Consider the following 12,414-nt stretch of genomic DNA (forward strand, 5'->3'; position numbering starts at 1 on the left):
GTTTTTTTGGTTAATACATACACCCTTCACCACCGATTGAATTGATTGTACACATGAGACTATTAAGTCCAAGGGATGTAAAAGAACATAGTAGACACACTCTAAAGTTTCAGTGTGTAGGACACAACATTCTGACAACTCTTCTTCTAGCAAATAAAACAATGCTTACCTCAGAGACTTATTTGAGTAGCTGCTTTTAAGACATTATTTGACTGAAGATCCATCGGTATGTATGTAATATTCCTGCACAAACCTGAAAAAGTTAGATATTGTATCAGAGACAATATTTGAGCAAGAACCCTCACGATCTAAGTGTCCTCTGAAACAATGGCCGCTTTACCATCTACTTCCTTTTTGTCATCCTCAAACATGTCATCAGTTTTTTCATATTCTAATCGCCATCGAAATGATCGCCGTCGCTACAGTAAAAGCGACCGAGACATCGACTCGCTCAAGATGACAGAAGAAGAGCCAACTCCAGCTTGAGACACTGACACCGTAGACGCATGCATATTTCTGATTCTACTCACTCCGATCCGATCCCTCCAGTCCGTGGATTAAACATGATATCAACTATCTCATACCAGAAAATATCTTTGAAGAGAAAGTAAAGAAGAAGATGAAGAGATTGGTTGCTTTGATAGCCAGCGCCGGATGTGCTTTTATGAGTTTATGTGATTTTGCGTTGAGTAGAGAATATGAGTAGGAGTTTATATAGGGTGAAAAACTGAGGGAGTCGGAGCCGCTTCCATGTCTTACGATCGATACATTCTTTTTGGGAAAGCGATGGCCTTTTGGTAGAATGGAGGATTAGGGTTACGGGAAGGAGGTAGTAGGAGAATTAAGGTTGGGCCGGAATGGGATAAGGTTGGGCCGGAACTTCAAATTGGTTTGAGATCCAGCACGTAGTGACATGGCAAAATGTTTGGTGAGAAATATTTCTGCCCATGTAACACCCTTTAGAAACTCTTAAAATAGTCTCTTTTATATAATAGTGATTAGCTTATTTAACGCGTAAATTTACGTACATTTGTCCGAATATCCAAAATGTTATCATATCGTTGAAAAAGGAATGTGCAAATTCAATTGGGAAGCAATGTTTAAGAAAAATATAGTTTTCAACGTTCAAAGTTCGTTTGATTACTAAAGATTATAACATTATTGTGTGCTAGTACATATCATATGCCAACTTGAATATGAAAGTTAAGCTAATAAGGCATTAGGCATATGTGTGAATCTTTGAACTTTTAATAATTAAATGTTATAATTGACTTTGTCACTATTTGATGTATTATAGATTTAGAGCATCATTATCTAGGGTTTCTTAGAACATGGGTTTTAGGAAAATATAAGAAATTATTTCTTAATTTTTAACTAAAAAATCAAGAAACCGATTCTTAAAGTACTGAGATTGAGAAAATATTTTTTAATTAGACAAGACAAAAGTATATGAAAGCTATGCTATACACGGTTAAGAGAATTACTGTTTACAACCCACTATAACCGAAAATAACGATTAATGTTATGTTAATTATATTTTGTAAGGCATAAGGCAACGGTTAACATTTTATAATAATACTATTGATTAAAAGTGTATAACCCAACCCTAATAACAATTGACATTTTTCATTAACTGACAAGATGAAATAGTCAAACACTTACAAACGTGGTAAGCAAAACCTTGTCGTCATTATTATAATATACTTGGATGTAATTGTCTAAGTATATAAAAAACTAAGGCTTATACATCCAAGTCAATGATTTTTTTGGTTTGGTTCTATATATATTCACAGGTAAGCATTCATCATCAACTCAAAGACCAATCTCTCTATATAACTTGTTAAAAACACATCTTCTCTTCATAGCATCAAAAGAGTAGAAGCCAAAGTTAGCACCATCAAAAGATTCAAGAAGAAGAGAAGAGAGAGCTTACATCTTTCAATGGCGAAAAAGGCCAAGTTTGCTTTCTTCTCTTCCTCATCTCCTAAGTCCCTCCCTTCTTCTCCTTCTTCATTCACATCTTTCCCAGCCTCTCCTCTGAGCCAGAACTTTACTCAGTCTTCTATGGAGGAAGCAGTGGAGAGAGCAGAAGCAGTCATCAGAAAATGGGATCCAAACACGCCTTCCTTCACCAAGATAGTCTCTCTGTTCAACCACAGCAGAAAAGAAGCCAAAGAGTTCATCATATCCGTCCGTGACTTGCGAAAAGCGATGCACTTTCTTGTCTCCCAAGACTCTCAATCCCCTAAGCTCGCTCTTGCGCAGACCCTGATGCAGATCGCCATGACGAGGCTGGAGAAAGAGTTCTTCCAGATATTATCTTCAAACAGAGACAAGCTTGACCCTGAATCAGTTTCAGGTCAATCCTCAATCTCTAGCAACTCCGAGTTTGAAGATATCATGCAATCTGATGATGAAGATGAGATCAAGAAAGCTGGTGAGTCCATCACACAGGTTGAGAAAGCTTCAGCGGTGGTGATGTCGGACTTAAAGGCTATTGCAGAGAGTATGATCAGTTGCGGATATGGTAAAGAGTGTATAAAGATTTACAAAAGGATCAGAAAATCAATTGTAGATGAAGGGATGAGCTTGCTTGGGATTGAACCCTACAAAGGCTCAAGATTTCACAGAACGGACTGGGTCACGCTCGAGCATATGATCAAGAACTGGATCAGAGCTGCAAAGATTGGCGTTGCCACGCTCTTCCGTGGAGAGAAACTTCTCTGTGATCATGTCTTCTCTGCTTCGAACTCAACGAGAGAGTCGTGCTTTTACGAGATTGCATACGAAGCAGCCACTAACCTTTTCAAGTTCCCTGAGTTTGTAGCCAAGGAGAAGAAGTCTCATGAGAGGATCTTCTCGCTGATGGATCTCCAGGCTGCCATCTCTGATCTCTGGCAGGAGATAGAGATGATATTCCACTTCGGTTCAGTGGCCGGTGTGAAGTCTCAGGCGCTCTCATCTTTGCAAAAGCTAAAGGTTTCAATCCACAGTGCTCTCGTTGATTTTGAATCAACCATTCACAAGGATTCGACGAAAGCTCTTACTCCTGGAGGAGGGGTTCATAAGCTGACCAGATCAACAATGAGTTTCATCTCCTCCCTTTCTAAACACAGCCGTGTCTTGTCTGAAATCATTGCAGACCATCCGCTCCCGAGAAACACAGGGTCGCTTGAATCTTACATCAGAACTCCAGTCACAGAAGATGAAGAGCGCAATCACGCACTCTCGGTCCATTTCGCTTGGCTCATCCTTGTCCTGCTATGCAAGCTAGACACCAAAGCAGAGCATTACAAGAACGTTTCACTATCCTACCTCTTCCTTGCAAACAACCTTCACTTCATCATCGAAACGGTTCGTTCAACTCACCTGAGGGATCTCCTCGGAGAAGATTGGCTCACTAAGCACAGCGACAAACTAAACGCTTACGCTGCGAACTACGAGATAGCAGCATGGTCCAATGTATACATGTCTTTACCAGAGGAGCCCACAGACCTATCACCAGAGGAGGCCAAAACATATTTCAGAAGGTTCCACACAGCGTTTGAGGAAGCATATATGAAACAATCATTAAGAATTGTATCAGATGCGAAGCTTAGGGACGGATTGAAGGTTTCAATAGCAAAGAAGCTTGTACCGGAATACAGAGAGTTTTACAGGAAGTACTTACCAATGCTAGGCCAAGAGAGAAACATCGAAATGCTAGTGAGGTTCAAGCCAGATAACTTGGAGAATTACATCTCTGATCTGTTCCATGGAACACCAATACTTGCCTCATCTTCTGTCTCTTCATCTTCTTCGTCTTCTTCATCATGGATGTCACTTGGGTGTGTTTCAGGCTGAGACACTACAGTTCTGTCTGAATATTGTTTTCATTGTGTGCAATACAAAATGAAGATAAAAACAAAACTGTTTACATTATTATAAATATTTAACTGAGTTTCTCATCACACAGAGCATAATGTGTTGTAGAACATAAGCATTGTTCACTCCTCAAATAACTAGAAAATAAAGAAAATAGAATATGCAAGATAACAAACAATCGGACTGCAAAAACTACTTAGGAACGCCATGATCTGAAGGAGAGGATAATGATTGCCAACCAGTACAGATTTTGATGATTTGCTTGAGAGTATCCGATGGAGGCTCCACGGTCCATGTCGGGTAATGCTCGCTTGGATGGAACACACATTCTCCCCCGGCCCCTGTCAACAAGGAAGCTTGAGCTCCGTTCAAGAACAAGTCATTCTCCGATCGAACCAACCCAGCTCTTACTTCTTCCCTGTCAGCAGCCTACAAATACATTCACACAAAATGAAGATAATGGTGGTGAAGAATGCCGGAAGAAGACGAAGCAAGTGAAAAGAGAGAACCAACCTTCTCTGGGTAGTATTCAAAAGTTTTCTTCTTCACTCCTGCTTCGTATATATTGCATTGAGAGAACACCTGATTACAGAAACATAACTATCCTCAGCTAAAGCTATTAGCCTCATCTCTTGAGTTCTCAGACAGCTACAAAAGAAGAGTTTTTACCTGCGCTTCTACGCTAGCACAGACAGCATATATCCCCCAGTTTCTTGTATAATTGTTATACAAATGAACTTTCCCAAACCTGAGACGAGGATGCCTCTGCCTAGTTCCATCAAAGAAACAATGGTGAATCGTCACTCTGATACACCTATCATCAACATGAGAAGGATCCGCTCCAATCAACATCGTCTTATCATGCTGCCCAAAGTAACATCTGTAAAACCAACAACACAAAAGTAAGCACCAGTCACAACACTCACAAAGAAACCATAAACATAAACCTATAACCTCACCTAGAAACAGTGATATCAGTGCTCTGCCTAGTGATATCAATAAGCCCATCATCGTAGTCTCTCAAGCTACACCTATCAATCCAAATGTGTCTAGACTTTGGCTTAATCTGAATCCCATCGACGTCATGGCCTCTACCACCTTCAAACTCCAAATTGCAAATGATGATATGTTCACATTCCTTCAGCCTTATCCCTTTCCCAGTGATCTTGATCCGTTGTCCTCTTCCATCGATCGTCTTGTGAGACGATACGCTCAAGTATGAATTGAGATGTATAGTTCCGGAGACCGCGAACACGATCCATAACGGCTCTCTCCTCCTTCCTCCTTCGCGGAGAGATCCAGGTCCATCATCTAACAATCAATCACACAATCAATGAGGCAACAAAGGGGTGAAATCGGCACGGGGGAATCGATTCGAAAGCCAGATTAAGCTCGATTTACGCATAGATCAAACCTGCGAGAGATGTAACGACGTAGAGATCGCCGTGGAGACCACCGACGGCGAGTCGGCCGAAGCCCTCCGCACGGCCGGCTAAAGCTCTGAGGTTGCAATCGACGTCGGCGTATGGTAGCGTGGTCATCGTTTCGTCCTTATGCGACGTCGTCTCGTGTGTCTCTGAGTTTTCTTTTTAAATTAAACAAATGTTTCGAAAGAAAGACGTTGAGAACCAAAATAGTTTGGTGCGTCCGAGCGCGTACCGGCGCCGATGGCTCTCTTCCTTGTTATTCTGTTCAAGTCTTCGTGAGTTTATTCCGATCTGTCGATTCTCTCCGACATGCGCGCGGATCTGGGTTAGGGTTTTGTCTCGGGAAGACCGATTCTCTGCAAATCTTCTTCCTCTGGATTCGCGGCGAGGAGAGAGGAGATAGGATAGTCAGATCTCCATTTCAGCGGCGTTTTGATCCGGGTTGTAGAGGCTTACACAGCTCTTGCATCGCCGATAAAGTTCCCGGGTTGTGGAGGCTTCTTTAGCTCTGTGGCGCCGGTTTAGTTTCCGGAGCGTGGAGGCTCTTACAGATCCATGGCTGTCGGCTTCTGCACCCTTAGTTCCTTTCTAGGGTTTAGTTTCTGTAGTTTTCTGTGTTGTTCACTTGTTAAGTTAAGTTGGTTCGGGTTTGTTGGATGAGCTTCTCGTCGGAGGACGATGGAAGCTATTCGGAGTAAAGGTTGTTGCTTGAGCGAAGCCTCCTTCTTGGTCCTCGTATTGAACTATGGCGGATGAGATCTCGGTCACGATTGATCCTCTCCGAGATTAGGCGGTCCTGGGAGGTTTGGCGGTCGCGGTGAAGAAGGTGAGGAGTCTAAGTGCTCCGGTGTGGCGCTGTGAATCGGTGGGTGATTCTCCGGTGGTAGTTGAGATGGAGATGATGGTGCGGATCGCGAGAAGGCGGCCGACATCAGTCTTCCTCTCTTGGGCTTACGGGTTGCGGTGTTTGGATTTTGGGCCTTCGAGTCCGTTTAATGTATTTGGGCTTCGGCCTTTTCGTTTGGAGCCCAATGTTTTTTGTGGCTGTTTGTTGTTGGGTACTTGGGCTTTGAGTCCCAATCTTAATATAACAAAACTTGGTGAAAAAAAAAAAACCAAAATAGTTTGGTGAAAGTAAAGTTTGACGACTCAACCGTCTGATAAAATGTACTCAAGTTTTTTTTTTTTTTTTTTGAAACACAAATATACTCCAGTTTAAATTGTCAAACCTAAACATTTAAGGATGAGGTTTGAAAATAAATGACTAGAGTTCTCAAATTTTGATAATTCTGTTTAATTTGTAATTACTAGAACTTCTTTCCCCTACTAAAGATGAGTATATATTTATAGTTTCTATGTTAGGGAGTTATTACATGATGTAGCTTGCAAAAATATTTTATAACAACTAAGAAAATAAAAGCGAGAATAAGCAGAGATTTTGATTTGAGAATTTATAAGAACAAAACAACTAAAATATGTGTGTTTTTAAAATTTTTATTTTTATTTTACTAATAAAATTAGGTCAATAATCCAAATATCCTAAAATATTATATTATAATATAGGAGAATTTTAATTTTTACCTTAAATTAATACCATTTTTTAAATGTACGTCTAAATGATATCATTTTCGTACCTACTTTAAGTTTATTACGATATAAACAAAAGTAATCTAAATATTTTATAAATGTGTAAGAATTATTTATATAATTTTATAAATCCAATCACACCCCCTAAATATTAAATTCTAAACAATAAAGTGTAAGATAGTATTTTTGAATGTATTTCAAATAATTTTCTATATTACATGGGTTAAATATTTCTTTTGAGAATTCTATGGTGATGTTTTCTGGTTGCTGATGAACACGTGTTTTGTACCAAAAATATAGCCTTAAAAAATTTTGGTTGGTCACAATCTGTTTTAAGAGGCGAGGGAGACCTTCTCCTATTGAAAGAAGCTAGAAGTAGATGGTTCATGCAGCTAACTATCTGTATTATTAAAACTGAATTACGTTTTGGTATTATTTGAAAATTTAGATAGTAAATTAAATGAAAGTTGTTTGGAAACAAATATAGCAGATTAAATATTTTTTTATTTACATATTTAGTCTCTATATTTCTTTCTCATTTACAGATTCTGTCGTTTGGAAACTTGGATAGCAGATTAAATGAGAATTGTTTGGAAACACGGATAATAGATTAAATATTTTTTTATTTACACATTTAGCCATTGCATTTCTTTCTTATTTACAAATCTACCACTTCACTTAAAATCAAAAATTTAAATTAATTAATTGCAATGAATTGTTATTTCTTTTTGCTGAAAATAAAAACACAAACTGTAATATATAGTATATATTAATCTGCTACAATACAATTTTCAAGAAAACCAAATATCATAAAATTAATAATAATTCATAAAAACCTACTGTAAAAAATTAAATCATTTTTAAATAAATAAACAAAAAAGTCAATAGGTTAATATATGAATATTACAATTACATCAAATTGCATCAAGTTATAAGATTATAAATATAATATTACGTACAGATAAAAAATTATTATCAAACATCTATATTATAATATAATATATTCTACGCTAAATATATTTTACAAAACATAAAAATATAAATGGACATTTTATAAAATCAATAGTTTATAAATTTACATTGAACGCAAGTTAAATCCAACATCCGCGCGGGTGCGCGGATCAAGAGCTAGTATATTATTAAAACTGAAGTCACAACATTGATACATTGATTCATGTGTGGTTTTTTTTTTAAAATGGACATATTCCTAAAAAGTCATGTTACATTTAATATCTAATTTTATCATTTAAATTTTGGGCCTACCAGAAATTTTTATTGAACTATCAGTAATTGGATTTAAACAAGAGATGATCCATTGGATTTATAGATAGTATAAATTAAATAAATATAATTTAATGTTGTTAAACTATACCTCTATATGCTAAATATTTAAATATTTGTCGATGTTTACTTTTAAAATTATAAAGATTTTTTTTTAAATAACAAAAATCATATTATCTAACAATGATTAATCTTTACTATCTTAAACAAATGAAGACAAGACAAATTTTAAACTATAAAGTTTATTTTAAAAATTAAACAAAAACTAAATGTTTAATTATTTATTCGATAATATAAATCTACGAAGCGAAAATTTTAATTTTTTAAAAACTATCTAAATTCGGGAAATGTTACAATATCTTTGAATATGACAATAAAATAATATTTTACTAATCTTTATCTATATAGTTATGATTTTAATAATGAAATAATAATCCGAAAATATATATATAAAATACATGTGAAAGTTTGAAACAATCTATTCAATGAAAAAATATACAGTAAACTTATTATGTTTTAAAAATTGATAGACAGATATATATTATATATAATATTATTTGAGAAGTCAGTTTCCTATGTGTCACGCTCACGATGGTTGATTACACTGATACCCTTAATAAATTAAAAATATTACATTTAAATACTATTGTTGATTTTTTATTTAGTTTTCTTTTAAAATTTTCCAAATAACATATATAATAAAAAGAAAATATTTATAAAGTTTTAAAAGCAAATTTAAAAACGAAAATATATGTATATATAATATGATTTCATTAAAAAGGAAAGTTGAGAAAATAGTAATATTCCATTAAAAAAAAATATTTATAAATAACATAAAATATACTTTTGAAGTAATAAAATAGTTTCTTTATATCTATATTTTCTTATATGAAAAATATATATATGTATATAATGTGAATACCAAAGCAAATCAAATAATTACATAATATTTTAAAATAGTATAACACTATATACTTTAACGAGGGAGATATATTATATTTTATCATTATTAAAATTATATTTTTTCTTAATATATAATTTGGTTTTTAATTTTTAATGTTTGTAGAACTTAATATATAATCAAGATACCAAATCAAATCTGAATTCTCATTTTAAGATTATTTAATATAAATTTCAATTTACCATTCAATAAATCTAAGGCATAAAATTATTTAGAATGTATAAAATATTTTAATTATTGTAAATATTGATTTGTGTTCATGAACTTCCAAAAATGTATGAGTTACTTATGTATGTACTTATATACATGCATGAGAATTTAGAGTATTATCGTTATATTAATTTATGTAATTTGGAATCAAACACTTTAGTTTATTTTTTTATTTTATTCTAAGCACAATATATCTTAAAGGTATATATAATTTTCCTAAAATATATTTACATATTTAAGATAACAACCAACCTAAATGCAAATAAGAAAATTAATGAAAATTTTAATATATTTAGAATAAAACATTTAATAGTTGAATTCAGGAAAATAGATGCAATCGAATATACCCAAATGATAACTAAATGGACTATAAAAAACAGACTAGATATAACATATCTAAAATAATATGTCTAACTAAATTAATATAATATTATTAATATAAATTATGTACACAAATCATAAATTAATTTAAAATTAAAAATAAATAACAATCAATTATTATAATATAATTACTTTATAAATATCTATATCGTGCATGAGAACGGGAAAATCACATAGTGTTTTAAAAATTGATAGACACATATATATTATAATATATACCAATTTAGAATTGAAAACAATTTATACTAACATAAATCGAGATCTAGTCTTATATATTAAAACAGAAGTCACAACCTTGATTCATGTGTGATTTTTTTTTAAATCGACATAATGGACCTATTCCTAGAAAGTCATGTTACATTTAATATCTAATCTTATCATTTAAATTTTGAGCCTACCAGAAATTTTTATTGGGCTATCAATAATTGGATTTGAACAATAGATGATCCATTGGATTTATAGATAGTATAAATTAAATATATATAATTTAAAGTTGTAATACTATACCTCTATATACTAAATATTTAAATATTTGTCGATGTTAACTTTTATAATTATAAAGATTTTTTTTAAATAACAAAAATCATATTATCTAACAATGATTAATCTTTACTACCTTAAACCAATGCAAACAAATTTTAAACTATATAGTTTATTTTAAAATTTTAACAAAAACTAAATGCTTAACTATTTTCTCGATAATATAAATCTATGAAGCGAAGAGTTTAATTTTTTTAAAACTTTCTAAATTGGTGAAATGTTACAATATATTTAAATATGACAATAAAAAATATTTTACTAATCTTTATATATATAGTTACGATTTTAATAATGAAATAATAATCTGAAAATATATATATAGAAGAAGGAGTGCCGTCTTAAAAGAATTAATGACCTAAGTGAAATATAAAATAAAGACCTTTTTATAAGTTTTTTCTCAACTTTTATTTATTCCATTTCCATGAACTAAATAAAAAACTGTGGTATTCAAAAGAAAAAAAATTAAAAATAAGTTTTTGTGTATAAATTAGATTTTGTTAATAGAAAAATTGAGAATGGTGTAAGTTAATTTTTTTGTTCTTGTTGTATGTAAATCATATTTAGTTAATCATACACTCTTTTAAATATAATTTCACCAACTAATTGATATTTAACAAGCAAAAATAGACATTTTTAATTAGTAGAATAACATAAAATATTCTTGGACCTATGGACCCATGGTAATTGCCCATGTTGCCATGAGTTAGAGCCGGCTCTGAGAAGAAGATACAAATACATGTGAAAATTTGAAACAATCTATTCAATGAAAAAAATATACAGTAAACTTATTATGTTTTAAAAATTGATAGACACATCTTATATATTAAAACAGAAGTCACAACCTTGATTCATGTGTGATTTTTTAAAAAAATGGACCTAATGGACATATTACTAGAAAGTCATGTTACATTTACTCTCTAATCTTATCATTATTATAGGTCTAAATAACTCACTTTCTAGATTATAGGAACTAAATAATATGTCTATAACACAATATTGCTATATTATAGGAATTAAATAACTATCAATCCTTTCCAAGCAAAAAAAAGGTGATCTGGAAACTCTCTTACCAACTTTTATATCCTGTACCATCCGGTTTGAAAGAGACTGCAAGGAGCATAAATATTTCTCGAGCCTTCTACACCTAATCAGATACATTTTAAAAACTAAACAGATTTCACATTGATTTTTGTTTTGTATATAGTTCATTTACAAAATATAATTAAATGTTTAATTAAATTCTTTATAAAATTTATACACGAAGCTTTAAGTTTAGTTTTTGTTAACTTTCTTATTTTGTGAAATGTTTGATTATCTTTGGAGATGATAATATTTTTATATTTTCCAAATTATATCTATACTTATTTATTCAATGTTGAAATACTAATCCAACTATGTGTACTATGAGACCTTCCTCATCTACACCGAGTGCACTATGCACTCGTTGCTATTGTCTTTGAGTGATTTCACTATCACCCTCCTGAAGATCATCTCGCGTCCCTTCATGATGTACTTTGATCTATTTCCCCTTTGTACCACAAACAACTATGTGTCCTGGCTCCAGGCTTGATGCTTCTTAAACTTTCTCAAGATCACTCCTGACAGAGCTGCATCCTTCTTCTGATGTCTCTTACTTGATCTCATCAAGTAAGTCACTCTTAGCTAAAAACACCTCTTCAACCTTCTTGGGTTAAATGAACGTTTTGTTCACCTTCTTAGCTATGTTTCTGCTCTTCTCACGAGCAAAACAGTTCACCTTCTTGTGTCCAACCTTCCCACAAAACCAATAGCACATCCGATGTTGCTTCTTGTTTGGCCTGACACAGTTGTTGATGCACCGACCAGCCTCCTTCCTTGTATCAGATGTACAACCATGCTTCAGAAGCTCTTGTCTGATCTTCATGTTGGCACACTGAAGTACAACCTTAGACTTGTTACTCACAGTACGCGCTGTAGAACTTCATATTGTACTCCTTGTCGGACGTCCCAACGTACCTCCCAACGAACTTCTTGGCTCCACCTTTTGATGTGCTCCCTTGCATGAAGTGTGATAGCCCCTTCTGCTGTACTTTCTTAGTACTCCCAGTTCCTCGATATCCCAGTTCCCAATTCATCTTAGCTGGTTGTCCCATCGAGAGTATCTTATCCAAGTCTTTGGATCCA

At 33.5% G+C, this 12,414-nt stretch overlaps 2 protein-coding genes across 2 annotated transcripts; one reads left to right on the top strand and one right to left on the bottom strand.

Moving 5' to 3' along the window:
- Positions 1-1,763: 1,763 nt before the first annotated feature.
- On the top strand, positions 1,764-3,947 carry LOC106336635 (exocyst complex component EXO70A1). The gene has a single exon (XM_013775525.1). It carries the CDS (start codon positions 1,942-1,944, stop codon positions 3,841-3,843), a length of 1,902 nt encoding a protein of 633 aa, XP_013630979.1. The 5' UTR covers positions 1,764-1,941; the 3' UTR covers positions 3,844-3,947.
- Positions 3,899-5,488, bottom strand: LOC106336636 (probable pectate lyase 4). The gene is made up of 5 exons (XM_013775526.1): positions 5,279-5,488; positions 4,824-5,175; positions 4,534-4,744; positions 4,378-4,446; positions 3,899-4,293 (listed from the first exon to the last, which is right to left on the bottom strand). The coding sequence occupies exons 1-5, from the start codon at positions 5,403-5,405 to the stop codon at positions 4,057-4,059; spliced, it is 996 nt and encodes a 331-aa protein (XP_013630980.1). The 5' UTR covers positions 5,406-5,488; the 3' UTR covers positions 3,899-4,056.
- Positions 5,489-12,414: the final 6,926 nt, after the last annotated feature.

The sequence above is a fragment of the Brassica oleracea genome, chromosome C4 (genome assembly GCF_000695525.1).
Source record: "Brassica oleracea var. oleracea cultivar TO1000 chromosome C4, BOL, whole genome shotgun sequence".
Taxonomy (NCBI): Eukaryota; Viridiplantae; Streptophyta; class Magnoliopsida; order Brassicales; family Brassicaceae; genus Brassica; species Brassica oleracea.